Below are 27,943 nucleotides of genomic sequence, written 5' to 3'. Positions count from 1 at the left end.
GAGGAGATGCCTCCCCCTGCACCCACTAACACGGCAAAACCTTTGAAATCGGACATTTTTATCAAACACTACAAGAAGGTGGCGGTGGTGATTCCAAGTCCTCACGATCCGAACTCTCAAGAAGAGACTTCGGACTTTCATGTTTATTGCAACTATTGCGATAAAGTGTACAAATGGTCCGCCGGTGGTGGATATGGCACCCTCCGTCGCCATTTAGTGGCAAAGCATCCGGTAGAATGCGGCACTGCCTCTACCCAAAGCCAACTAAACTTCCAACCCGCCGGCGCCGGCTCGGGTTCGTCAGGTGCGCCTCTATTTAAATATGATAAAAAGAATTTTGATGATACAATGACTAGATGGGCGGCTATGAAGCATATGCCCTTTAATGTTTTTGATGACAAAAGTTTTGAGGTTACTATGCAAAGTGGGTTGAATGTAGCAATCAAAAGAATAGGTCGAATGACCGTGCAACGATCTACCGTTCGGCAGTGCTTGGAGAAAAAGGTAGAATTATCACGTTATTTAGTTAACATGGGCCACAGGGTGAACATTTGCTCAGATGTTTGGACGGATTGTTTTAACCGTCATTCATACATGGGTATTACGGTTCACTTTGTGGACAACAGTTGGACTTTGAACAAGCGTTTAATTGGTTTTAGAGAATTTGAAAGTCCACACACTGCACCAGAAATTGCTTCTTTGATTATACAAGTGTTGAATGAGTTTCAGCTATGCAACAAGATATTTTCTATTGGTTTTGATAATGCAACTGCCAACACCGCAAGTATTGCCGATTTGATTGCGGCTTGTACACCGGTAATTGGAGGTAAGTATTTTCATCAAAGATGCATTTGCCATATTTTAAATTTATGTGTACAGGATGCCCTTGAATTATGGCAAAAGCATGTCTCTCCTATTAGAAATGCAGTTAGATTAATCCATCAAAAGCCAGCTATTGGCAAAGCATGGAAGAAATATTGCCATCAAAAGAATGTCAGGTACACGAATTTTACTATGGATGTGTCTCATAGATGGAATTCGACATATGATTGTCTGAATTCTACCTTGACACATAAAGATGCTTTATGTGATTTTTATAGAACTAACCCCTACCGTGATTTATATCTTTCGCATAGTTGTTGGGATAACAGTTTGGCTTTATTTAAATTGTTCAAATATTTCAAAAATGCTACTGTTGAATTGTCGGGTGTTTATTATTGCACTGCTGTTCGTGTTTTGGAGCATTGCATGTACATATCCCTTGGTTTTAAAACTTCAATGAAAAATGCTTCCTCTTCTCCCGAGTTAATGTGCGTTTTGTATTATATGATTGAAAAATGGCTCAAGTATTTCAGTGAGATTCCTAACGTGTTTTTGATTGCAAAGGTATTGGATCCAAAATGGAAATTAGCAGGTACCTCTAGAATTTTAGATTTTTATTATAACAATTTGAGTTCAATTGATCTTGGTCCCCTTCAAGCAATCCAATCCGATACCAGTGACGAATTTGGAGTCGACCTCTCAGAAACCTTTCAAATAAACCTCCCGGACCGGTCAGTTGTGCAACAAAACCTCGAGTATAACTTGCGCTCTCTCTACACCGAATATGAAACCAAGTATAACACCACTCACCAAGTCAGAAGACCCCCTCCTCCACAACATAACTATGGCTTTGCATTTCAAGCCGATTATGATGACCCCGACGCGCAATCCCAACTAGCCGACCTATACAACTACAGCACCGGCGGAAGGTCCTCAGGTATGGTCAGTGAATTAGATTTATATTTTGAATCACTCTTTTCCTTTGGTGATGAAGGTCCTACTCCTCCCGCCCAAATCGACGTCCTCGATTGGTGGGGAACCCACGAGAAAGATTTTCCCATCCTTGCTTCAATGGCCAAGGAGATTTTTTCTGTTCCGGCTTCCACCGTCGCCGTCGAGTCCGCTTTTAGTGTTGGCTCGCGCGTTTTGGATGAATCAAGAAGTAAGCTCTCGGCGAAAAATATGGAAGCCGTGATGTTACTTGATGATTGGGCCAAAGCTGACGTCCGAGAACAAGAAAATGATTGGAATGATCGTCAAGAGGGATCACAAGATGAATTCACCGGGGATGAAGATTAGGCCAACCGTCAACCGCCGCCGGCCAAACCAAATAGGTAAGTAAGGTAAGAGAACTACGTGGACTTTGATTCCCTAATGCAAATGAGCAATTGGGATACGTAGGCACCTCAACTTAAATTAAAAATTTAAGTTGAGCTCAAGTCCTTTTTCTTTTATTTCTTTTTTTTTCCCATTAATTCCTACTTTAAAAATATGCAAATACAATTACATAATTGTATTTGTATATACTCTAGTCGATGAAGTATATTTCTCTATACGGCTAAATGAGGGAAACTTTTGACAATTCTACTATAATTGTTGATTGTTAGACGAAACTCAACATTTAAAGTTGAATTGCTAAAGGTGTCCTTAATTTAGTTATGTAGAAAGATCTTCTTCGCCGGTTAAGAGTATATATATAATACACTTATACGTTTAAGAACTTCAACGTCGTTCCTTGTCATTTGTAATTAGTTCTTCACTAGTAGTCTCATTTGTATTTAAATTTTGTTTAAGAATTCAAGACCGCCATATGTTTTCAATTTGTAATTGTTGTAACTTGTAACGTGTAATTTGTAAACATGCAATTTCAATAAAATTGCAACTTTAGACGTATTTTTTTCAATTTTATTTACTCACATTGCATACAAAAGCAAACTTGAAAAGTGTAATGTAATTTGATTAAAATTGAAAAGTTGAAAAATGCAAAAAAAAAAAAAAAAATCGTCAACCCGCCGGTTCGGGCCCGGAACCGGCGGTTCGAGCCGAAAACCGGCGGTTTTGAACCGGCGCGTAACCCGCCGGTTTTTTGAACCTGAACCGGAACCGCCGGGAGCTAGGCGGGCCGGTTCAGGTTCGCGGATTTTCCGACCCTTGACCCGCCGGTTCGGGCCCGGAACCGGCGGGTTCCGACCCTTGTGCAAGCCTAGGGTCAAGGTTCGAATTTAAATAATGCAAATTTCTACTAAGATTACAAATTTGTCATTCGATATAATTAATTTGTATTTGGATATTTAATTCATTCTGATCAGATGGAAAATCTTATAATTACATTTTTTTGTGAATTTATATCGCTTACTTTGGGATATTAAATCTATTTTACCTACCATTGTTTTGTTTTTTGTTTGTTTCGTGCCAACTTATTTTTAAATCAACTCAACCACGGTTAAATATCATTTAGTAAAGGGACTTTAAATTTTACTATTTATTGAGACGGTAAATTTCACTCTACAAAACCATTGAAACACCTAATTACTCTTTTTTACTTCTAGTCCATGACTTTATATACATCAAATTAATAGTTTTTTTTTTTACTTTGAGAATAAGAAAAAAGTAGTATTCGACAGCAAGAGTATATAGACTTTAAAGTACAGCCTGAAATTTATAAATGAATAAAATTATGGTATGATTATACCACAATTCGAATAGAACTTATTCGAATTTAAACGAATTAATTCAATTAACTCCTCTAAAATCATCACACTTATATTTCATATATAAAATTAATAGTATATAGTAATAAAATTGGAATTCTGTTCTGTTAACTTTTTTCTATACATTTTTCTGAATTTTACAGTCAAATGATCTTTTAGAAGTGAGTATTAATTAGTACCCCTTATTTTAATACAGTATTTGGTTGTTGCCACCAAACTTATTTATCGAATTATTAAATAAAATCGATGATAAACAAACTTCTTATATCTCAAATTGGGGAGTGGAGCAGGGGCAGCTGTGCTAATAATACGACGACGTTTTGTGGAAAGTTTCACAAATTTTATTATTCAAACCAAATTCAGCACTAAGTAATCCATACATAAGTGATTTATATTGAGTATTCAAATATTCCACCGTCCACACCCGTGGCTTTCTCCTCATGAAATAAAAAAAATCTTTAATAATTTACTAAATATTGTTTTTCTATATGGAATTACTAATTAGAATTTCAATTTTTTTAGTTCAGTTGCATCATGATCATTTAAATTTTACTATTTAACTATTAATATTATGACAAATTAATATAATATTATTTAAAATTATAGTTATAGCTAATCTGTTGCAGAGTTATCAATTTCTAGTTATAATTCGTTTTAACTAAAAAATCATCAAATTTGGAAAGTTATTTTAAATTTAAATTTATTAACTTTCAATTATCATATAATCATATGATTAGCTATAATTATTATAACTAAGTTGTAGCTAATCGTATGATTAAATTTATTTAACTTTCAATTATAGCTAATCATGATGCAACTTAATTAAAAATTTGAAATTCTTATCAGTAATTTCATACAGAAAAACAATATTTTGTAAATTATTAAAGAATTGTTTTATTTCATGAGGAGAAAGCTGCGGGGGTGGACGGTGGAATATTTGAATACTCAGTATAAATCACTTATTTATGGATTATTTAGTGCTGAATCTGGTTTGAAACTTCCCACAAAACGTCGTCTTATTATTAGCATAGTTGCCCCTGCTTTATTTCTCCGTAGTAGGGGATCCACTGCCCTCAAATTGAGAAGAATGAAGCGATTCTTTTGACTTTGACCTGAGATGAATGTGGATAATTATCTCTGATTATAAATTGAAATTCTCAGAAACTGCCCCACTCCCAATTAATCAAACACAAGCATTGCGCGTCAACAAATAACAAATAAATTAAATAAAGAAAATTACAGATAAGGGGAGAGAGAAAGTAAAAGGAATTTCAAGCAGAAAGCAGAATAGTGAAGTTTGTTCCCTTCCCTTTCCATCTCATTTAACCTTGCTCCGTCGTTCCTTAACTCTGCCTCGTGTATTGTGCAGATTTTGAATTTCTCCACTTCTTGAATAAAATTCTATCTTTTTGCTTATTCTATTTGTTCGAATTTTGAAGTTCTTGATTTGGTTATGCTTTATTTTTAGCATTTGCTGCAGTTTTCTGTGGGATTATTGAGTTTTCTGATCGTTTGCTTCTGTGGGTTTGTGAAGTTGATTTTTGGGTCTCGGAGTTTAAGTCAAAATATTGCAAATTTAATGCAAAGATTGGATTTTTGAGTGAAAAGTGGGGGATTTTGATTAAGGCATGAAGAAGGCATGGGGTCGTATGTATTGACTGCTACATTAGTGGGCTTTCTTGATCTTTGGTTGAGAGGGGGTTTCTGCATTTAAAAAAGGGGTCTTTGCCTCCTTTGATTAGTTAAATCAAGGAGATTGAGAAAAATTGCACAAGGGTTGACGCGTATTCAGCAATTTTGGTGAGTCAAGCCTCGAGCTCATGAATTCTTTAATGTCAATACTGTTTCTTGACTTTTGCATCTGTGTTTGAGGGTTTGTGGAGAAAGAAAGGAGAGAGAGATTTGTGTGTTGATTCAGTTTGTTTTGATTGTGATTTTTTGGGGGTTGGTATTGGTTTTAGTTAGTTACTCTTAACATGATTAACAAGATATTTAGTAAGATTCCAAGGAAGAGCTCAAAATCTGGAGGAGAGCCTAGCCCCTCCTCGAGTTCTTCGACTGCTTCGAAGAGAAATGAAGGGGGGAATAAGAGATTGAGTAGTGCAGTGGATGATGCTAATGCTATCACTGCCCCGTTCTCAGTTCTAAGCGTTGGCAGCAACGTAGATGATAGGTTTCTTCGAGATAGGAACTTGAGAGGGGATGTAAACATAGCTTCTGCTTCGTATGAAGCGTTGCCAAGCTTTAGGGATGTCCCGAGCTCTGAGAAGCAGCTCTTGTTTATCAGGAAGGTGAAGATGTGTTGTGTCGAATTTGACTTTACTGACCCCACGAAGAATCTCAAAGAGAAAGAGATCAAGCGGCAGACTTTGTTAGAGTTAGTCGAGTACTTGACTTCTGCAAGTGGGAAGTTTAGTGAAAGTGTGATGCAGGAGGCTGTTAAGATGGTGTCAGCCAACATCTTTAGGGAGTTCACGCCTCAGCCTAGGGAGAACAAGCTCGTTGATGGCGTTGATTTGGAAGAGGAAGAGCCTGCAATGGATCCTGCGTGGTCTCATTTGCAAGTTGTGTATGAATTCTTGCTGAGGTTTGTTGCTTTGCCAGAGACAGATCCGAAAATTGCCAAAAGATATGTGGATCATTCCTTTGTGCTGAAACTACTCGGCCTCTTTGACTCTGAAGATCCGAGGGAGAGGGAGTATCTGAAAACCATACTACACCGCATCTATGGGAAGTTCATGGTGCACCGGCCTTTCATTAGGAAATCAATCAATAACATATTCTACCATTTTGTTTTCGAGACGGAGAAACACAATGGCATTGCTGAGTTTCTTGAAGTCCTTGGCAGCATAATCAACGGGTTTGCTCTGCCGCTCAAGGAGGAACATAAACTCTTTCTCGTCCGGACTTTGATTCCTCTGCATAAGCCCAAATGTTTGGGGATGTATCATCAGCAGTTATCTTACTGCATTACACAGTTTGTCGAGAAAGACTGCAAGCTCGCTGATATCATTATCAGAGGATTGATAAAGTACTGGCCTGTTACAAACAGCTCGAAGGAAGTTCTGTTTCTTAATGAGCTCGAGGAGGTCTTGGAAGCAACTCAGGCGCCAGAATTCCAGCGCTGTATGGTACCTCTGTTTCATCAAATTTCGCGAAGCTTGAATAGTTTGCATTTTCAGGTACTTATTATACACACCCAGAATCCTTTGCTTGTTATTTTTTTCTTTCTGGATTTTGTTTGAATGTCTGTTTCAAAGAACTTTTGATATGTTCCTATGTCCTTCTAGAACTTTTATACACCAATATTTTTTGGATAGTGGAATTTAGCTCATTGATATTATGTATTCTGATGGTTTGAGATCATTGATGCATATGTCAATGGGAGTGGGATCAGCAACTTGTTGTATGCTTCATATTTCGAGGTTCTGATTGTGTACCACCATTTCATTTGAAGTATGGTTCAATCAATTACTAATTGAATATGTTATCATTTTCATCATTTATAGGCGTTTCTTCGTCAGTGTCATAACTCGGTGAACTCCTTAGAAATAGCATTGAACTTGCATCCTATAATATCTGCATTTAACGACTATTAGATATGGCAATCGAAACAGACATGATTTCTATTATTGTTGAGGTTTCTGTATAGAGAACTGATGACTGCACGCGGTCACATTAATGGGCCTCTGGTTAAAGTAATTTTAGGTGTGAATTTGCATGTCATAAGCCACATACAGTTTATTCCCAAAGATAGTAACGGGTGATGAGTACTGGTGATGTAATCCACACCTTGCCCCGGCTTCAACCGGGTATTTATGTTGTGATATATATGTCCTCGTTGCACCTGTGTGGATCCTGATACCCTATCCATTCGATGCTGCTCTTGATGAGGATACTTTATCTTATCAATCAGTAATTTGATCGAAACCAAAACTTGATTCCCTTATAGGTGGCTAATGAACTCAAAACTTGGAAGACAAACTGCAGATACTAACATGTTGAATATGCTAAGCGTTATTATGTGTTTGAGAATTACTAGGTTGGGCCAGGAACATTCACCCTCGTCCCGTCCTTCCCGTTGGGAGAAAAAAAAAAGAAATCTCGACTGTCGTTACCACTGCGACTTGCATTTTAAGAAAAAAAAAGGGATCTTGACTTGCATGGTTTGGCAACGGTAAAACAGCATGTTCTCAAATGTTCTGATACGAGAGTGGTGTTCTCGAATGTTCTGATACGAGAATGGTGTTCTCGAATGTCTATACAATTTGCACGAAATCTTCATATTTTCGTAGTTGCTGGAAATTCGTTTCAAGAATGTGTCTTGAAAATATGGCTGATTATGTATTTATTTGTCGATTTAGGTGGCGGAGAGGGCTTTGTTTCTGTGGAACAACGATCACATCGAGAACCTGGTAAAGCAGAACCGCAAGGTGATACTTCCGATCATCTTCCCCGCGCTGGAGAAGAACGCTCGGCATCACTGGAATCAGGCGGTCCACAGCCTGACCTTGAACGTCCGCAAGTTCTTCTATGATCTTGACCCGGACCTATTCAAGGCCTGCCAGATCAAATTCCAAGACGATGAAGCGAAGGAGAACGACATCCGAGAGAGACGCGAAACCACGTGGAAACGATTGGAACAGGTGGCTGCTGCTAAGAAGGCTGCAAATAATGTTCCTTGAACTGGATTGTTTTTGTTTCTTGAAGATTTGGTCTCATATTTGTTTTGATTTTCTGAATTTTTGTCAATTTCTATGTATTCTTTCCCTTTTTGTGGTTTGCATGAGGGTTGAGAGGAGCTTCATAATTAGACTGTAGGTTTAGCCGTTGGTGTATTTCTTTTGATTTTTGAGACATGTTGAATTTCAGTTTCTTTTTATGGCTGCAGAAGGCAGCCTATTTAAGGATATTTATTTCTTATGTCTGTATTTTGTTGAGAAATGTCTTAATAAGCCTAAATTGGGTTTACTCTTGCTCTCCATTCAAATTGTAGTATGAAAAATACATGCACTGTTTTTTGTTTTTATTTTTGTGTTTATGTTTTTAGAAAACAAATTATGTGCTTTTTTAAATTTTAATTATGTCATTTTTATTTCAATTGTTTGATTTTAATGAATTAAATTTTAAAATATTTGTACGATTTAAATAACTGAGAATGAAATTTGCAATTTGCTTATATTTTAACTTGCAAATATGCACTTAAGATGTTTTTGAACGTTTTTATTTTCTTTTTATTCATTATTTTAACAATTTTTTTTTCATTTCTAAGTCAATTTTTTAAAGTCCTTTTTCTCTCTCTAATTTTCCCCTCCATCTTTGACAATTTGATTTTCAATTGCATAACGGAATACTCCATTCATCCTATAAAAATTTGCATTAATTCATTATATAATTTAAATAGATTTGAGAATTTTGAGGCAATGGATTGAAGAGAATGAATAATTAAAAAATTTTAAACATAATCCATTCATATCACTTACAAATAATTAAAACGACAATTATTTCAACCCGCCCCAAATGACCAAATTCTGAATAGAATCTCCAATAATTTAATTTAAAAAACAAAATAAGGAGACTATTATTGGCAGCCGTTGTACCTTCCAGCAATGGTACAACCAATCAATGCTGGCACCAAAGTCCAGCTTGGAATCCAAGTCACATTTTCACAACAATATATATATAATAAACAAAATAAATTCAAACTCTGGAAAATATTCTCTCTAGAAGCTCTCTCTCATCATCATCATCCATGGAATTGAATCAGTCTCGTTCAAACCTATCTTTCTCCATGTAAAAATCAAATCTTTTTTAACACACGCAGAAAATTCCCTTCGATAAATGCTTCCATTTCTGCGTGTGAATCAACAATGCCGACCGTCACAGTCAAATTGTACAGCGTCCTCTTCAAATTCTTCCTCAAACGCAAGCTCCTCACCTTGATCGACGCCGCAATTGACCCATACGGGATCGCAATCCGCCCCGATGAAGCCGTGGCTGCCGCCAACCCCAGCTTCTCCGACGACGGCGTCGCCACCAAGGACCTCCACATCGACCCCTTAACCCCCCTCTCGCTGCGAATTTTCCTCCCGGACTCCGCCATCGTTTCCCCCAAATCGGTCCCCAACCTTAGGGTTAGGGTTCCGAAGGGGGCGACGGACGGCGCGGGGGTTTACGGCGGGTATCTGCCGGAGAGCAGCGGGCGGAATTGCCGGAAGCTGCCGGTTATTCTGCAATTCCACGGTGGGGGGTGGGTTAGCGGGGGGAGCGACACGGTGGCGAACGATGTGTTTTGCAGGAGGGTGGCGAGATCGTGCGACGCGGTGGTGGTGGCGGTGGGGTATAGGCTGGCGCCGGAGAGTCGGTATCCGGCGCCGTTTGAGGATGGTGTGAAGGTGTTGAATTGGCTGGCGAAGCAGGCGAATTTGGCGGAGTGGGGGCTGTCGTTGGGGAATAGGAGGAGCGGAGGCGGTGGAGATGGAAGGAGGTTGCAGATTGCTGATGGATTCGGGGCTTCCATGGCTGAGCCGTGGTTGGCTGCTCATGCTGATTTATCTAGGTATACATATCCTCTGTTTAAGCTTAAGCTGAGATTTAGCTGATATTCATGAGATTGAGAGTGAATTTTTTTGCCAATTTGCGTTTGATTTTGTTGAATTCAATTCATATGATTGTTTATGCTTCGTGTTTTGCAGATTGACATGTTTCATGTTGCTTCATTTCTTTTCCCCTTTTGTGAGATTGTGAATCTTTGTGCTTGCTTAGTTGATATTCTTGAAATGGAGACTGAATCTTTGTGCTTTTTAATGCTTCCTTAGTTGATTATGAATTCTTTGCCAATTTTGTGTTTGGTTTTGTTGAATTTAATGCATATGATTGTTTAATGTGCTTCGTTTATTTCCCCCTTTGTGTGATAGTAATACTAGATCACTTAAAAGGGAAAATTTGAAGTGGTTTCAATGAATTGATGCAGATTTATCTAGCTAAATCCTCGATTGAAGCTGAGATTTAGCTGAGATTCTTGAAATCAAGACTGAATCTTTGTGATTATCTAATGCTTGCTTAGTTAATCCTGAAATTTTGCCAATTATGTGTTTGATTTTATTGAATTTAATGCATATGATTGTTTAATGTGCTCCAATTATTCCTCCCCTTTGTGAGATAGTGATACTAGATCACTTAAAAGGGAAAATTGGAACTGATTTAAATGAACTGATTCAGATTTATCTAGGTATTTCCTCTGTGTAAGCTGAGATTTAGCTGAGATTCTTGAAATGGAGACTGAATCTTTGTGCTTCTTTAATGCTTGCTTGGTTGATCTTGAATGTTTTGCAACTTTTATGTTTGATTTTGTTGAATTTAATGCATATGATTGTTTATCGTGTTTCTTTTATTTCCCTCCTTTGTGGGATAGTGATACTTAAAAGAGAAAATTGGAAGTGATTTCAATGAACTGATGCAGTTCTTCTTGGATATGGTGATGCTATGCATTTCAATGAACTGATGCAGATTTATCTAGGTGTATATATCATCTGTTGAAGCTCAGATTTAGCTGAGATTCTTGAACTGGAGAACTGAAACTTCGTGTTTCTTTAATGCTTGCTTAGCTGATCTTGAATTTTTTCCAATTTGCGTTTGATTTTTGTTGAATTTATTTGTGTTTGTTTACGCTTCATGGTGATTTATCTAGGTATATATCCTCTGTTGATTGAGCCGATATTCTTGAAATCGAGACTATTTTTTTGCCAATGCGTTTGATTTTGTTGATTTAATGTATATGAATATGACTGCTTATGCTTCATGATTTGCAGATTAACAATTTTAATGCTGCTTCATTTTAATGCAAATTTATTATAAAGAGATGCTGATTTCTGTACATCTTTGAAACCAGGTGTGTTGTTCTTGGAGCGAGCTGCGGTGCGAACATTGCCAACTACGTCGCGCAATATTCCGCCAAGGCGGGAAAGCTTCTCGACCCGATAAGAGTGGTGGCTCAAGTTCTGATGTACCCGTTCTTCCTCGGAAGCATCCCCACTCCATCAGAGATCAGACTGTCGTCTCATTCATACCTCTACGACAAATCCATGGCCTTGCTCGCGTGGAAGCTGTTTCTACCCGAAGCCGAGTTCAGCCTGGACCATCCCGCAGCCAACCCTCTCAACCACGCTCGGGAAGTGGCCCTCAAGTACATGCCACCGACTCTGACCATCACTGGCGAGCATGATTGGATGCGCGACCGCGCCATTTCTTATGCAGACGAGCTTCGGAAGGTCAAGATAGACGCCCCTGTTCTCGACTACAAGGACTCGATCCATGAGTTTGCAACGCTAGATGCGCTGCTCAAGACCCCACAGGCTCAGGCTTGCTGCGAGGACATTGCTATATGGATGAAGAAGTATATATCTCTGAGAGGCAACGAGCTATCTTACTAGCAAGATTTAGATGGAACTGAGGCCACACGATTTGAAGTGATTTTGTGGTGTGGAATGAATCAATGGTGCTGATTGATTGTATGATCGATAGGCTGAGAGCTGCTATACATTTTTGTACAGGTTTGAGTAGTGAGGTTTGTGGTTTCTTTCCTTGTAGTAATCTTTCTTGTGCAATAGTTATTCCAGTGTACATTAGTTTTGGATGGATAAATTATTTTATTATTTTTTTACATTAAAATCATTTTTCTGTAGATAATATATTTATAATAAGATGGTTTTACCAATGTTCAAAAGTCTTGCTTGGATAATTACACAATTTATACAAAATATTTCATCTTTATTTTATATTAGCACACAAAATAGTACTCCATAATTTTTTTGTACTGATAAAACAAAAATAAATGTTTTGTAGTATGAGGTATGCAATTACCTCAATTTGGTTGAAGAATGAATCACGCCTTTAGTTTTGAAATGTAAATTCAATTTGTAATCCAATCACAAATTTTAATTTGTAAAATCATTTCACAAATAATTACTACAACACATCTATAAAATTTTAATTTTAAGAGATTTACGATACTTTGTTAAATACAACTATACCTATGGGTTTGAATATAGTTATTCGTTCTGAAAAATGGAATATTAGTTCGTAAAGTTTGAAAATGAAATATTAACTCATAAAATTTCTTCTTTTTTTCAATTGTTACATCAAGTAACAAAATGATATCTATAGTGATGGTCAAAATGGTGTTATTTGATAGTATTTTGTTTTCAAACTTTACTGAGTCTGATCAAAATTTAATCAAAATCCATGATTTAATTAACTATTTTTCTTTAATTTAACAATAAAATATAAGTAAATTAATTTATAGAATATTGTATTTGTAGTAAAAATGAGACAACATGCAAATGGATAATCAGATGCAAATCCACAAAATTCTAGCAAACGAGAAAAACCCGAAAAATACAAAGAAAAATTATGTGGATAAGGCTTAGCCATAAGGTCCCATCCGAATCATGAATCTTCAAAATTTGTTACTCAAAATTTAGAGAGGGAGAGAGAGAGGTGTGTGGTTATGGAGGTAGCGATGTCTCTGAATCCATTGGTGCGACTGCCCTTATCCTCCAATGGAAGAATGCAATTGCAGGAAGATTCAGTCATCAGACACTCACTGTTTTCGACAAGAACACCATCTTCAACCAATCAAAAGCCCCACAGACTGATGGTGGTTGAAGCTAAAGGCAAGAAAGGAATGGCTTCTCGACAGTACCAGCGGACCCCACCGCCCCCTCTTCCCAAGCTTGAAGATGATGGCAACCCCAAGTTTGTTGTCTTCATTCGCATGGCTAATGTAATTGCGCTCTAGTTTATGTTTTTGGGCCAAAGTTTTCTTGATTCTGTTGCAATCTGAGGAGAAATTTTGGATGTGTTTATGGGTTTGGAACATGTAGAAAAACACAACTAAGTGGTCATGATTCTTGAATTGCAGTGTAATCTATGTTTTGGGCTTCAAGTTTCTTGATTGTAGTTGAATTGGGTGTTCAATTTGATAACAAATTAAATCAAGATGTCATCTTTTTGAGTGTGCTGTCTGATTATGTGAATTTGCAAGTTTTAAGGTTTGTGTCTGAAGCTTTGAAATGAAAAAATTGGTGTTTTGATGTTTGCAGGTTTACCTTTGGTATCCTCTTAATATTGTGACTGGTGGGACAACAGCAAAAATCATGGTGGCTGCAAAGGATAATTTTCTTGGCAAATATATATACAAAGACACTCTAGCTAGGAATCTTGCAGCAGTCATCTATAAAGTGAGTTTTCTACCCCTCCATAATATAAAATCTCTCTGGTCTCAGATGAATTTGTTCATCCATTGAGGTGAAGTTTGGTACAATAGACCAGATAATATTAAATGAGTCGCTTGGTGAGCGTAGGATGGATGATCGTGAGATACAGTGTAATCATAGCACTGTGGAGAAGGGTCGAGATACATTGTCATGGGCCAAGTTTTTGAGAAAAAATGCAACCGAACAAGAGATAAAAAATAAACATAGCCTCTAGTTTATGCAATTTGATTTTGATATTGAAAATAAAGCAAGCACAATGTATGTTCGTTCCATGGTAACAGGATGAAAAGGAAATACAGAAGATGGCACAGAAACAGTTTCGTGTATTGCGGTCTGCCACAGATTTCCGATACGGCTACAAACTTGTTGTAATGATTCGAATCTCTTGTTTCGGTCTCAAGATCCTAATGGTACCTGAAAAGTTCTAACTCTTGCTCCTAACATGCCAGGAAAATAACAATTTGAGGGCCGCGCTTGCTGCAAATGATGTAATCGAGGTATACTTAGCTGCCTGCTTTCACCTTTTCTTGCTCACATGGTTATATATGTAGAATTGTTTCACATAACAAATAGAAGATGGCAGAAATTGCCTTGGATGTCGATGAAAACAATTTCACATGGCTGTTCTGCTTCTATAATTTTAGTCTGATTTGTACTAAGCTCTTAAATTATGTGGCACGAATGATGTGCCACTTGCTACGAGCACATTTTATTCTTCCATGTGTGTACTCTTAACAAGCATCGCTTTTTGGGGGGTAATTTTGCAGCTTCCCAGACCAGAAGAACTCAAAACTGTTGTTGACAAGGTGAAGGACTTCTTTGGCGACGCCAAAGAATCTTTCGGGAAGATTACATTGTTGGACACGGGAGATGATTCGTCAGAAGACGAAGTTACTAAAGAGGCTCCTAAAGAAAAATCCAAGGAGAAATCTCCGTGAGTCTCGAAATTCTGTATATTCAAGAGTAAAGCATCCTGTGTGATGGTGGTTGAACTCGAATTTGAGTAACCCGTCTTTACACAATTTTGTGTGTTCTTTATATCTTCATCTCGTCGTGACTGACTAGATGTGAATTATTGTCAGGGTGAAGAGCTGAATCTACTGTGCCAGAGAAAGAAGTTGAAGACTTCTTTAGTTTTAGATTTGTTCTTGAATTATAACTTTGAGATGACTTTTCTTGGCATATTCACCGTTTGACTTGATCAGGGAAACATGCTATGGTGTTGTGAATATTATATGGATTTTGAATATAGAAATCGAATCAAGTGTGTGATATCATGCTAAAACTAGTATTAATCAAGTGTTATATCCGATCAATATACCTGTTTCCTATAGATTTTTCTATAGTTATCTTTTAGTATGTTTAGTAGTTTTTTTCCTAATTCGAGTATGTAGTATGTTTAGGAGTCTTTAGTTTGTTACCCCGAAATTTTATAAAGTGTTGTGTTGTTTTGTAAGATAGGTGATGTAGTATGTTTAGGAGTCTTTAGTTTGTTACCCCGAAATTTTATGAAGTGTTGTGTTGTTTTGTAAGATAGGTGGATAGAGAATAAAGTAAGAGAATAATAACAATGTGCGCAAGTTACCAAAGATGCAATATATCTATTGGTCACAACTTCACAAAAACTGATTAATCAGAACACAAACCAACTTATTATTAAAGCACCGCACGATGTCGACTTATACATGAACAAAGAGGAAAGTAGAGTAACAACATTGATACATTAGCAAATTTACAGACATCGTGAACCTGATTAACGGAATCACCCACACACGGATATGGTAATAAGTGTAGTAGCGTCTGAACTCATTAAGGCTATGACCGTATATGGCTTATACTTATTGGGAATCCTTTGCTGCTTTTCTCTGGCGAGCTAGTTCCCTTGCCATCTCCCTCATTTCCTCCGGGGATGGGGGCCGTGGCGCTTCAGGAGGATAGACCACATATTCGCGCTACAAAATACATTAAAAACATAGGAGAAAATAAGGTAGAATTCATCTATATTTGTGACACTGATACCTACTTGATCAAGATCAATATCTACTATTTGTACACTGATGCAGCAAATCAAAGCTTGTTTCACGAAAGCAGAGAAGAGAATTGAAGCCGAAGCATCATTCATTTCTCAATTTTGTTTTGACTTGGAAGATAAACTAAGCTTCATCATAAACTGTCAACTTCTACGATGTCAAATGTAAAATAACCTTTTTCGTTATGGCAACTGGCAAGATGAATTGAATTAATGATAATGGAAGCTTCACCATAAACTACCAACCTCAACACTGTCAAATTTAGTACTACTAGTTTAATTTGTAACTTCAGTGAGATTTTAAATATCCCACCTTTACTCCTACCCAAATTAAACCCTAATTTCCACCTCCGTAACCCAACAGAAGCAGTAAAAGCGAACATATACAAACCAAATAAAACACTCAGAAATGAGAAAAAAATACATCCGAAGCACGATTAAACATCATAAAATGAAGCTCAATTACACAAAAAACAGTCAGTTTATCACTAAAAGCACCAAATAAAATACTCGGAAATGATAAAAAAATTCTTCCGAAGCACAATTAAATCTAACAAATGTAGCTCAAATCCTTAAAAGTCAGTCAGTTGATTCCCAAATCAATGCCTTTGAAACCCAAATTCAATCCTAATTTCGACCGCAAAGCGAAGATTACACACCAAATAAAACACTCAGAAATGAGAAAATTCCATCCGGTGCACGATTAAATATCACAAATGCATCTCAAATCCACAAAAATCAGCTCATGAAATCACTTCATCGCCACATATTAATTAACTATAATCCTAAATAGCATATATAAAAAAAAGAATCGCATAGTCAAACAAAAACATAGGTCATGAAAATGGAAAGAATTCATACATTTCCCATAACTTTCTGGAGATTCTTTGTATTGCTGGCGAAGAAGTACATCAATCCGATTGGAACAGTGACGTACACTGCAAATTTCGCAATCTCCAAAATTCCTTTCGATGTGCCCAAAGACGACATTTCTCTTGATCCGTTTCAGCAGAAATAATTTGGGGTGAAGATAGAGAAATCAGTAGCTGAATTGCTGTAAAAGAGAAGGGTATGAATTGCGATGCTTAGAGCCTTTCGCTATCTCAAATTTCAAATGAACTCTATATGGGCCAGGCCCAATAGTGGTTATGAGAACTTTGAAGCCCACTATGAAGCATTTTATTGGGCCTTGTTATTTCTACTTGTGAGCTTTGCTATATAACTCATAAAGTACAGAATAAAAAGAGTAATCCTGTAGTTTTTAAAAATCTATCACAAAAATTGTCAAATTGTCCAAAAAAATTATGAAGTTAATGGCAGATCTATTCACTCTATCAATAACCGAGCCGGATCTGGTGTATCATAAGGGATTTGCCTTTTCTATTGATTCCTACGGATTGGATCAAAAACAATTCTTGAATGAGGCCAGGGATGAATCGAAAAAGAAATCTTTATTGGTTCTACCTCCTATTTTTTATGAAGAGAATGAATCTTTTTCTCGAAGGATCAGAAAAAAAAGGGCCCGGATCTACTGCGGGAATGATTTGGAAGATCCAAAACCAAAAATCGGCCAAATTTTAATTTATCCTATAATTTTAAAAATTGATCAGAAAAATTTTAATTTTAGATTTGTTCTCGATTACATCATGTGTGAATTATTCTTTATGAAATTGTATTTAATAAGAGTCATGTGATAGCCAAAAAATTATAGGAGATAGTCATGTTGATGAGCTAAACAGTACTCCATTTTCTATTCATGAAAAAATTTACATCGTTTGATTTTAAATACGAGTAATATATTACATGTATACAACCATAATTTTCCACTAAGGGATAATAAAAAATAAATACTCCCTCCGTCTGGCATTAGGAATCCCGGTTGAGTTGGGTGCGGGTTTTAAGACATATTTGATTGTGTAATAATTAGAGTGTGTGATAATGGAATGTGGACCCATTTTGCATTATTATTTGTTTTATTCTTTGAATGTGTTTTTACTTGTGTGCTTTTTAGTGTTTTATTTTATAATATTTTTATTTTACTTTTTAAGGAAATGTCTACCCGGGACTCCTAATGCTGGACGGATGAAAATGCTCAACCGGGACTCCTAATGCCAAACGGATGGAGTATAATCTTTACTGTTTTTCTAACTGATCGTTAAAATTACTGGATATAACAAAATTTTATCGAACATTATAGTTTTTTTTATAATTTGCTACTATTTTTTAAGGAAAAAAAATGAAAGTCTCAAGAGTAAATTTGGGTAGTCTACTTTATAGCCAAGTCTTGTATGTGTATCAAGAGAGTAAGGTGATTCGGAATGTTAGGCATCTGTCAAATTTTATGCGTGTCAATGCCCTAAGTCTACTATTTCCTCCATTTATTAAGAGCATCACAATGGCGCCTAGCGCACCGCCTAGCCGAGCGCCGGCGCTAGGCGGTGCGCTAGGCGATCTATTGCAGCCGCCTAGCGGATTTCGCGAAAAAAAACCGCCTAGCGCTAGGCGGTTCCGCGGCGCTAGGCGGTGCGCTAGGCGATCCGCTAGGCACTATTGCAGTGTCCGGATCGCCTAGCGCACCGCCTAGCGCGAATTTTTAATTTTTTTTGTTTCCGAAACACTATATATACGCGACTTGCCTGTCATTTTCATTCGCACCACTTGTATTAACGAGTACTCTCTCTATCTAAATTTCTGTACAAGATCAACAACGGTAAATGGATCTCAACAACGAACCTACTTCAGGGAGTAGCGGATCTCAAACTCCCCCGATCCCCGTGGGATTTGGAGGCGGCACGGAGGGAAGCCGACGGGAGTAGAGGCGGCGGCGACGGAGGCGGAGGCGATGGTGGCGACAGCGACGGAGGAGACGACGACGGTGACGAGGAGTGAATTATTGTACTTTTTTAAAAATTATTGTAATTTTTTAATTATTGTACTTTTTTAAAATTATTGTACTTTTTAAATTTTTAATAGTATTATTAATGTTTCTCGTATATGTCTAGTAAATTAAATTTCGTATATTGTGTGATTGTTAATTATTTCATTTTGTGTATATTTGTTAATAGTGATGTGGATATTATGTGGCTAGGCTATGGCTGGGCTATTTGCTTGTTTTGATGATGTGGCAGGAGGATTTTTAGTGCTGATGATGTGGCAGTGGCTAGGCTATGGCTGGGCTATTGCTGGGCTATTCCTATTGTGGATGGCCTAAATGTTGTCCAGAATTCTCATTTTATTGTGTTCACAAAATATTTTCCATTTTGTTTTTTAAGTGGATTTTACTTTTTACCAACTTATCATACTCACATTCTATTATAAAATTAATATTCTTTCCATCTCATAATAGATGTCACACTTTCCTTTTTAGTCTGTCCCACAAAAGATGTCACATTAATATAAATATATTATTTTCTCTGTCCATTTAACACATAAAACAACTTCTTCTAAAATCTCATGCCAATCTCTAAGTGTATAATCTATTATGGGACGGAGGGAGTAGTATATGAAAGTGGGATCACGTTCAACTAGCTTCTTCAAATCTTTTTATATTTCATAAAATCCGAGCCAAGTCGAAACAATACTGAATGTCAGAGGGAGTATGTCATTACCATATAGAGATGAAAAGCCATGCATATAATAAGATAAAATGAAATATTTTATTGAAAAACTGAATTATGTAAAGTCAACACGTATCAGTAATACTTTTTGTTAGGAGTTTTGTGATGATAACAACGAGTGAGGGTGCATCGGAACCGAGCGTGGAGTGTGCGACACATGATCAAGAAGTTTGAGTTCAAAACTCTGTTATGCAACGGATATTTAAGTTGTTACACATTCATGGCAGTTTCAACTGCATGATACAATCCCTATAAATATTGCTGCAATCCAAGGAGTTCATTGAGAAGAAACGAGAGAGAGAAATCAGCTGAGAGATCATAACAACAACCAATAGCTAGAGTGAGAGATACACACTATCTTTGTGAGGAATTAGCTTGTATAGTCTTCGGTGTGATATGAGTTCATATGCGAAGAGAGAGTAGCTTGTTCTTGAGTGTGTGATCTTGTTGTATGATTGTAGTTCTTGATCGTGATTGAAGTAAATCGATTCGTTATTCTCCCGTGGACGTAGGCTTACGCCAAACCACGTATATCCTCGTGTTCTTGTTGTTCCATTTCGCTTTTGCTCCGGTCTAATTTCCAACAAGTGGCGCCGTCTGTGGGAAAGAGGAGAATCGTTGGAAATAGTCGGAGCTCAGTTCGAGAAGGGATGCGCAGCGGTCTTGGAGAAGCCCAATCCCGAGAGCAAAGGGAAGACACCTGTTCTGGATGAGAAGGCACATCGCGGTGGAGGTGGAGGCGGAGGTTTCCGTGGACCTCGCCGCGAAGCACCGATGGATGATGATGATGTGCCGGTTCCCAGTAAGGCAGTAGGCTCTCTTCACCAAGTGGATTCAATGATGAAGAAGCTTGAAAAAAGGGGATTGAAACTTGATCAAGCTTCGGAAGGAGAAGGACTTGTTGCTGGCTAAGGTTCGGAAACTGGAGGAAGAGGAAATCAGTTTCAGGGGTGAATCTGAGGTCAGAGAAGATGTTATTGCGGACTCTGAAACAAGAAGATAGAAGCAAATTGGCGGATCAAACTATCATTCTTGCTTCGACAGACTATCATTCTTGCTTCTACAAACTATCATTCTTGCTTCTACAAATTATCATTCTTGGTTCTACAAACTATCATTCTTGGAGGCTGAGAAAGAGCTTGCTTCGAGAATACCTGTATCGAGAAATCCGAGTGGTGATGATGCCGTTTAGGCGATTCCTGTGGTGATGATGCCGTGAAAGCGCCGATAGATTGATATGGAAATGGAGTTTCCAGTCATGAAGAGTTTCTGACGGAGGAGCAGAGGAGATGCTGAAAAATAGCATCGCAGAATACTAAGGAGGGGAGAGGGTTCATCAAGATTCGTAACAATTGACGCTGCACTGCTGTCTGCAACTGAGGAGCTTCAGAAGTTGAAGCAAGAACTGTCAATGACGTCTGCTGCGAAGAACCAGGCACAGAGCCATGCTGACGATGCAACAAAAGTAGCTGAGATTCATGCGGAGAAGATCGAGGTTTCGTGACGAAAACCGTAGGAAATTACACGACTGGTGGAAAAGCTCTGTGTAACCAGGAGATGTTTGAGGGATGCGAAGAAGCATGAGAGCAGTGTCGACGACGCGTGCTCGTTAGCGGTCCAGGCATCGATCCTAAGCGATGAAAGTGGTAATAATCTTGACAGAGATTCGGTTATCACTTATGAGAGATGTGTGATATCTCTAGGGATCAGATACTCCAATTCTGATTGGGGAATATTCAGATTAGGTGGAGGTTTTATCGTCCGGTGGAGGCGATCGTCCGGTGGGGGCGTTGTGGCTGATCAAGGAAGTGATAAAGGAGGATCTGGGGATGATTCTCGGAGTCAGGATACTGACAAGAATAGTCAAGATTGGCGCTACTCGGACATGAGATCGACAAAGAACAAGGTGATCGAAAGAAGTGTTGTATCATCTCAAAAGGTGGAGGATTGTTAGGAGTTTTGTGATGATAACAACGAGTGAGGGTGCATCGGAACCGAGCGTGGAGTGTGCGACACATGATCAAGAAGTTTGAGTTCAAAACTCTGTTATGCAACGGATATTTAAGTTGTTACACATTCATGGCAGTTTCAACTGCATGATACAATCCCTATAAATATTGCTGCAATCCAAGGAGTTCATTGAGAAGAAACGAGAGAGAGAGAAATCAGCTGAGAGATCATAACAACAACCAATAGCTAGAGTGAGAGATACACACTATCTTTGTGAGGAATTAGCTTGTATAGTCTTCGGTGTGATATGAGTTCATATGCGAAGGGAGAGTAGCTTGTTCTTGAGTGTGTGATCTTGTTGTATGATTGTAGTTCTTGATCGTGATTGAAGTAAATCGATTCGTTATTCTCCCGTGGACGTAGGCTTACGCCGAACCACGTATATCCTCGTGTTCTTGTTGTTCCATTTCGCTTTTGCTCCGGTCTAATTTCCAACACTTGTATTAAAAAAAGAAAATATAAATGATTAATTATTCCTAATATGAGAAATAGGATTCAGTCCAACCAAATCTAATCCCATTCGGAGTTAGATATTCAAAGCACTGCTAATAATCGTATTTTTGTAAAATTATTTCCTTTTTAATTTCCTTTATTCACGCTTATTCCATGCAAATTAATTTGTCTCGAGGATTTTCACAACTCACCAACTAAAGAAAGTCAATTCAAAACCCGTTTATAGCAATTGAAAATAAAAAAATATATTTGCTCAATTTATTAAACACATCCGTCTAAATGTTTTAGCCGTTTAGTTATAGTAATCTATAATTAAAAATTTATTAATTTAGTATATGTAACAAGACGGAGAAATGGAAACTAGCCGTTGCAAGCAGAGCCTAATTCAACAACAACCAGAAACCCTTTTCAAAGAGCTCATGCTCATCAATCTTCAATGGCTCGCTCCTCCCTGAATCAGATTGAAACCCTGTTTAAAAACTAAAAAATCAGAAATTTGTTCAGAGTTTCCGAAATCAGAGGTTGAGTAGCGCCAAGAACAATCAAATTGCCCGGGAATTTTTCTTGATTGTTATTGCTTGGAGGATCAATGGGGGAATCTTCTGCGTGCCTCGTACGATCATTTTCTCAGCCTTCTCCTACATCCGAGGAAGAAAAAAAGGTATTTTCTTTCTCAAGATCCATTGCGCCTCTTGTTTGGCTTTTGACATGTGCTGTAGTTTTATCAGATTTGTTTTAGTTCAGTTTTTAGCTCAATTGCTGTAGATTTCGTGTGAATGATGCTGTTATTGGTGTTGATTGAATTATCCTAACCTAATTCGAAGAAAAAAAATCGAGTAATCGACCTTATTTAGGCGTGACGTGATCAGGAAATATTTTGGGGATTTTGTTACTTTTCTGTGAAGCATTTCTCTTTCGTGAATCATGAGCATAGCCTTTATCTAAAATTCATGCATATATTGTTGAATGTTATGCTTAATCAATGTGTTATTAAGCATCACACACTAATTGCAAATTTTTGGATGATGCTATTGATATTTTTGTAGAGGAATCCGATAGATCGGGCCCTGACAGCATCAGTATCGTTCGGAAGGTTCATGTCTGAGTCGTTAGACTGGGGGAAATGGTCAGCTTTTAATAACAACCGATACTTGGATGAAGTTGAAAGGTATACGAAGCCTGGTTCTGTTGCTGCGAAGAAAGCTTACTTTGAAGCACATTTCAAGAGAAGGAGGGCAGCAAAATTGCTCGAGCAGCAAAATGTAGCAGCTTGCACCGGCCCTGAAACAGAAAATGCAGAAAATAAGATTGAAGACAATTCATCCATTGATTTCAGCCATGTACAGGGAGCTGAGATTCCGAGTAGCATACCAATCGTTCCCTCCGGGAAGAGTGGTGACCATGATGATACTTCAGTTAAAAGAACGATGGGAGATTCCAAGCCTGGAGAAACTGCACAAGCCATGGCAACACTTGCTGAGCATCTTAAAGATGATGTGTGCATTAGTGATACGGTGTCGACGAAAGAGGATAACACGTGCATCAAGGTAAGTCACTAAGTTTGTTATTCCTTTATTACATAAGCTAGTGACCGAGTTTTAGTTTATCGTGAACTGAGCTTGCTGGTGTTTGTTCCAGGATGATGTTGCTATAAGAAACTTGGCGGCAGGTGGGAAGATACCCAGAGCTCCTTCTGCTAAGATGTTGACAGAAGGGGTCGCTTCCATTTCCAAGCGTCCACCTTCAGTGGAACCGATAGTGCCTGATCAGGCCAATAATAGTGATAAGTCACCACCAGAGAGCAAGCGTAGTTCATCAGGCTCGAGCAACAAAAGAAGATCCTACATGACATCCCTTCACATGTCCATTAATTTGGCTTCTTGTCCGGGCATGACCCAAAATGACACATCTTCAGGTTTACCAAAGATTGAAAACCCAAAAGTCATCAGAGCTCCAGCCAAGAAATATAAAAACAGCGCGCTTCCTCAAACTTCAACTAGGGTAATGCATCTTTGCTTGGTGTGACTTCCCTCACCTGGTTATTACGTTTCAGTGATTTCTCACGAATCATTCCATCTTCAATGTGCAGGGATCTGTGAATGGTTTAATCAAGCAGTTTTCGGTGGCACCTACAGCAGAAAACAGAAGGTCTCTTGTCATTCCGATTCAAAAATAAACATTTTCAAGAGGATCTAGAAAATATGTTTATGTATATGCTTCGTTATAGTATACTATTGAAGTGACTCCCTTTGACTGATTTAATAATTTTGCAGGACTGTGAGACCACATGGTGATTCAATCCCAGAAACCAAAACAACAGACGAAAAAGTCCAGTCCCCATTCGCAAAGTAAGCATGTTGTTTTGTTAATGTCTCTAAAGATGGCATAAGTGATTTTCTGGCTATGAAATTTTTAAATTTAATTTCGGTTTATCATTAAATAACCACGTTCCAGGTCATATATAGTAACTATGTTGATACAACTGAAAGTTGATATGAGAATTTGATTTTTATTTTTCTCTCTCTTTAGATACCCCAAGTCTTCAAATTTATTTGGAAACAAAGCACGGCTACCAACTGTGCCTTCTTCCTTCACTTTTAAGAGTGAAGAAAGAGCAGTAAAACGGAGAGAGGCAAGTCTATGTTGTTTCCATTCTCACCAAAATATATCCAATTTATTCTCTTATTCTAATGCATTTGCTTTCATCTATCCTTCAGTTTTTTCTGATGCTCGAGCAGAAGACAAAATCGAAGGAGAAACATCAAGTGCATGCAAGACCACAGGTGATCTGATGATGCTATCTCGCAAGAACCTTCATCCCACTCTTAACACAAACCTACAGTGTTGGTTTTTAAGGAAAAATAAACAACGAAATGTAATCACCTTTTGTTATGCAGGCCACCGGAAGAAATAGTAATAAGGATGCTGGCAACTCCATTACACTAGAAACATCCAAAGCAGTGGAAGCTCCCTTAAGAAACGTAACAAAAAAGGTATGTTATTTTACCAGTTTACTAGCTTCCTCCGCACCATATAAAATCATACTATTTGTTATTTTGCGGCTAAGATCATGTGCAATGCTCAATACTCGATGCAATTTTGCTTGGTTCAGGCCACTGGAAGAAATAGTGATAAGGATGCTGGCAACTCCATTACACTAGAAACATCCAAAGCAGTGGATGCTCCCTTAAGAAACATAACAAAAAAGGTGTTTTATTTTACTAGTTTACTAACATCCACCGCACCATATAATATCATATTTGTTATTTGCGGCTAAGATCATGTGCAATGCTCAATACTCGATGCAATTGTGCTTGGTTCATTCACTAATGTAACTGGTTGTATATTTGTCATAGTGCTTAGTACACATCACATGATATGATATCTTCGTTTAATGAAGTCATGATGTTCCATGTAGATTCCAACTGCAAGACCTTTTTTTCCAAAAATAGAAGAAAGAGCTGCTGCTTTCAAAGTTCAGGAAAGTAACATTGTAAGACCTCCCTGGAAATTCTCGGCGAATACAGAAGGGTCCAAGGGTTTTACTGCGAAGAATAGCCGGACGCCAAGCCACTCTACAAAATGTCAGCCAAAGAAGATCATGAATGAAAATGCTTGTCCAAACATCCAGCTTTGACTGCTGAAGCACATTTTTGCTGCTCTCCGGAGAAATTAGTTACAGCAGCGCATTGCCTGCGTCGCATACAGAGGAAGTAAGTGCTTTACAATCTGGAAATACGAATGAGTTGAAGTTTGTGTGTAATTACTAGTTGCATTTTGACAGTTGGGTTAATATATATCATTAGAAGTTTGCTATAAGTCGTTGTGAGAATTGATGATCCAAGACACTTCTGGAGATATAAATATGGAGTACCTAGTTTTTACTTTTGCAGTCATGGAATTTTGTCATTTAAATAAAAGTAGATTTACATCCATTTGTATCAAATCATAGAGTAATGTTATGATGACAAACTGATGGTCCCATGGGACTGGAAATGGCAAAACTTCTCGAGTTGATGTCAAAGAAAAATGATCTTTCCTACTTTCTCCTAAAGAGTAAAAAAAACTACCATCTTAGAAGCACTCGTCCCATCGTTTGAAGCGTTTGACCGAAAATGTCTCGCCATTTAACGAAGAAGAGGATGGAATACACCCCTTCTAAAATTGTGAAATTACAATCGTACACCTCAATGTTAAAAAATATTTTCCCTTGTTGGTTTACTTCAAGCTACAAACTATTTCAACCTAATCGATAGGCTCCTTCTAAAATTATATTCTGGATCCGCCACTAATAGCAATCTGTACATAATCTTTGTATACACATTAAATCAACTAGATGAGATAATTGTACATGAGCAAGCTGTCTTGGTGGGATGCCAAAAGAGGCAAGTTTTGAACATAGAGGTAGAAGCTCCTGAGGTTGTCCTTAGCAAGAGTGGTGGCGTCGACCACGTTAGACCTACTTGTTAGAACCCAAAGATCGGCCGAGGTGACTCTCTTGAGGCTGCCTCGGCAGAAGGGGCACGACCGCGACCTAACGTACCACTCCTCGAAGCATGTGATGCACATAGAGTGGCCACAATTGGGGAGTGCAACTCTGCAATCCATCTCCATGCATATCCCACATTCTTCCTCTTCTTCGTCCTCCTCCTTATTTACGTTGTCGTCTGGCGCCTGCGTTAGTCCCTCGAGATTCCCTTCGAGCTGCTTTAGCATGGGGTATATCACAGCTATTTTTTTGAACAAGACAAATTGAACATCAAACATGTGATGTTTGTTGATGTTTGAGTAGTAGATGTTGTTTGTGAGCAAGATTGATTTTACCGTAGAATTCGCGGAGGGACGCTCGCCTTTCTTCTGGGTTTGCAATCGGCATGTCGTCAACGTATACCTAAGACTATCTTCATCAGTGATTCTCGTCCAACACAATTTAATTTAATTTTTTTTAAATATTTTATTTCTCTCTCGTTCACGTACACAACCCCTGAATTACTTTAAATTATCGTTCAACGATCTAGGCCTATCCTAATAAAATATTTTAAATTTTAGTAATAAAGTTTACATGAATGGTAGCTCACCTGGTAGACAAGGACGTGAAAGAGACCTAAACAAGTGAGGAAAGTGTCGAAACAGCTGCAATCCATCCATTCTAGTACAGACATCAATAATGGTGCAAATGGACTCAAAGATAATTTCATTTGAATAAAACAATTATCCTCTCTTATATCTCTTGGAAGAGCAGCCACCCTATCATCAAAATCCAAATACATTAATTTATTTTATGGCAAATTGTCAAAAAAAATTCACAAAGTTTTTGTCAATTTTTGGTTAGTCATGCAATTTTTCAAAAAATATTAACTGAATCAAACTTTGTCATTTTTATCAATCGTCTTATGGCGAAAAACCCAGACATGCTACGTGACTGACTATAGTAGAACTTTTTGTTCATACAATAATTTTCTTCTATCACTATATACATGATTTTCCTCAAAACCGAGGTTATAGGACAATTAAGATGATATAATCGGCTATTTTTTAAAGTTGCGGAATTTACCAAAAATTGACCAAAAGTTGTGTTTTTTCACATAGCAACAATAAAATTACTACAGTATTTTTTTCATTATTATTATTATTATTATTATTATTATTATTGTTTGAATAACTTACAAAGTGTTGGCATGATGAATATCGGCTTCAACGGCATTGATGGATTCCCTCAAAGAACATCTTCTAATCTGTCTCTGCCACATTCGAGATACTCAAAAAACTTTCTAACTTTTAGATGATAAAATAAGACAAATTAATTTAAAAGGATGACACAATTGAAAAGGGAGCTTTTTTGTAAAGATGGAATTGAAAGAAGAAGAAAATTATAAAGGAGATGGAGTTTGCTTGGTGTTGAAACTTGTCCTAGCTAGATTGTTGAAGACAAGAAAAGAATGTCTTTCCTTGTCAACATTATCTTACCCTAATTCTAGTATTAGTATACATTTTTATCTTCTTTGGCTCAAAATCATCATATAT

General features: G+C 37.7%; 5 protein-coding genes across 5 annotated transcripts; 4 read left to right on the top strand and 1 right to left on the bottom strand.

The window, feature by feature from the left end:
* Positions 1–4,727: 4,727 nt before the first annotated feature.
* Positions 4,728–8,456, top strand: LOC121801841 (serine/threonine protein phosphatase 2A 57 kDa regulatory subunit B' theta isoform-like). Its single transcript, XM_042201273.1, has 2 exons — positions 4,728–6,715; positions 7,898–8,456. Exons 1-2 carry the CDS (start codon positions 5,510–5,512, stop codon positions 8,216–8,218), a joined length of 1,527 nt encoding a protein of 508 aa, XP_042057207.1. The 5' UTR covers positions 4,728–5,509; the 3' UTR covers positions 8,219–8,456.
* An 802-nt stretch (positions 8,457–9,258) lies between these two features.
* LOC121805563 (probable carboxylesterase 16) lies at positions 9,259–12,258 on the top strand. The gene is made up of 2 exons (XM_042205465.1): positions 9,259–10,092; positions 11,425–12,258. Exons 1-2 carry the CDS (start codon positions 9,404–9,406, stop codon positions 11,963–11,965), a joined length of 1,230 nt encoding a protein of 409 aa, XP_042061399.1. The 5' UTR covers positions 9,259–9,403; the 3' UTR covers positions 11,966–12,258.
* Positions 12,259–12,970: 712 nt separating this feature from the next.
* On the top strand, positions 12,971–15,095 carry LOC121802129 (protein HHL1, chloroplastic-like). Its single transcript, XM_042201707.1, has 6 exons — positions 12,971–13,317; positions 13,637–13,774; positions 14,092–14,178; positions 14,260–14,307; positions 14,578–14,744; positions 14,893–15,095. The coding sequence occupies exons 1-6, from the start codon at positions 13,042–13,044 to the stop codon at positions 14,903–14,905; spliced, it is 729 nt and encodes a 242-aa protein (XP_042057641.1). The 5' UTR covers positions 12,971–13,041; the 3' UTR covers positions 14,906–15,095.
* Positions 15,096–22,317: 7,222 nt separating this feature from the next.
* Positions 22,318–25,815, top strand: LOC121802226 (protein WVD2-like 7). The gene is made up of 10 exons (XM_042201845.1): positions 22,318–22,580; positions 22,966–23,466; positions 23,558–23,920; positions 24,009–24,067; positions 24,193–24,267; positions 24,449–24,551; positions 24,637–24,702; positions 24,817–24,912; positions 25,032–25,127; positions 25,338–25,815. Exons 1-10 carry the CDS (start codon positions 22,509–22,511, stop codon positions 25,554–25,556), a joined length of 1,650 nt encoding a protein of 549 aa, XP_042057779.1. The 5' UTR covers positions 22,318–22,508; the 3' UTR covers positions 25,557–25,815.
* A 297-nt stretch (positions 25,816–26,112) lies between these two features.
* On the bottom strand, positions 26,113–27,743 carry LOC121803373 (E3 ubiquitin-protein ligase AIRP2-like). The gene is made up of 4 exons (XM_042203046.1): positions 27,587–27,743; positions 26,998–27,166; positions 26,744–26,810; positions 26,113–26,649 (listed from the first exon to the last, which is right to left on the bottom strand). Exons 1-4 carry the CDS (start codon positions 27,667–27,669, stop codon positions 26,252–26,254), a joined length of 717 nt encoding a protein of 238 aa, XP_042058980.1. The 5' UTR covers positions 27,670–27,743; the 3' UTR covers positions 26,113–26,251.
* Positions 27,744–27,943: the final 200 nt, after the last annotated feature.

Source organism: Salvia splendens, chromosome 5, assembly GCF_004379255.2.
Source record: "Salvia splendens isolate huo1 chromosome 5, SspV2, whole genome shotgun sequence".
Lineage (NCBI taxonomy): Eukaryota > Viridiplantae > Streptophyta > Magnoliopsida > Lamiales > Lamiaceae > Salvia > Salvia splendens.
The sequence above is the reverse complement of the archived record's forward strand: the minus strand, read 5'-3'. Positions and strand labels throughout refer to the sequence as shown.

What these genes read in the sequence shown, in the direction of transcription:
- LOC121801841 (XM_042201273.1), top strand. Translation starts at nt 5,510, where the DNA reads ATGATTAACAAGATATTTAGTAAGATTCCAAGGAAGAGCTCAAAATCT. An exon ending in TGAATAGTTTGCATTTTCAG is followed by an intron (nt 6,716 to 7,897) that starts GTACTTATTATA and finishes TTGTCGATTTAG; the next exon opens with GTGGCGGAGAGGGCTTTGTT.
- LOC121805563 (XM_042205465.1), top strand. Translation starts at nt 9,404, where the DNA reads ATGCCGACCGTCACAGTCAAATTGTACAGCGTCCTCTTCAAATTCTTC. An exon ending in GCTCATGCTGATTTATCTAG is followed by an intron (nt 10,093 to 11,424) that starts GTATACATATCC and finishes CTTTGAAACCAG; the next exon opens with GTGTGTTGTTCTTGGAGCGA.
- LOC121802129 (XM_042201707.1), top strand. Translation starts at nt 13,042, where the DNA reads ATGGAGGTAGCGATGTCTCTGAATCCATTGGTGCGACTGCCCTTATCC. An exon ending in TCTTCATTCGCATGGCTAAT is followed by an intron (nt 13,318 to 13,636) that starts GTAATTGCGCTC and finishes TGATGTTTGCAG; the next exon opens with GTTTACCTTTGGTATCCTCT. An exon ending in GATACGGCTACAAACTTGTT is followed by an intron (nt 14,179 to 14,259) that starts GTAATGATTCGA and finishes CTAACATGCCAG; the next exon opens with GAAAATAACAATTTGAGGGC.
- LOC121802226 (XM_042201845.1), top strand. Translation starts at nt 22,509, where the DNA reads ATGGGGGAATCTTCTGCGTGCCTCGTACGATCATTTTCTCAGCCTTCT. An exon ending in TTCCTCAAACTTCAACTAGG is followed by an intron (nt 23,921 to 24,008) that starts GTAATGCATCTT and finishes TTCAATGTGCAG; the next exon opens with GGATCTGTGAATGGTTTAAT. An exon ending in CCTACAGCAGAAAACAGAAG is followed by an intron (nt 24,068 to 24,192) that starts GTCTCTTGTCAT and finishes ATAATTTTGCAG; the next exon opens with GACTGTGAGACCACATGGTG.
- LOC121803373 (XM_042203046.1), bottom strand. Translation starts at nt 27,669, where the DNA reads ATGTGGCAGAGACAGATTAGAAGATGTTCTTTGAGGGAATCCATCAAT. An exon ending in TTCACGTCCTTGTCTACCAG is followed by an intron (nt 26,811 to 26,997) that starts GTGAGCTACCAT and finishes AGATAGTCTTAG; the next exon opens with GTATACGTTGACGACATGCC. An exon ending in GTCCCTCCGCGAATTCTACG is followed by an intron (nt 26,650 to 26,743) that starts GTAAAATCAATC and finishes TCAAAAAAATAG; the next exon opens with CTGTGATATACCCCATGCTA.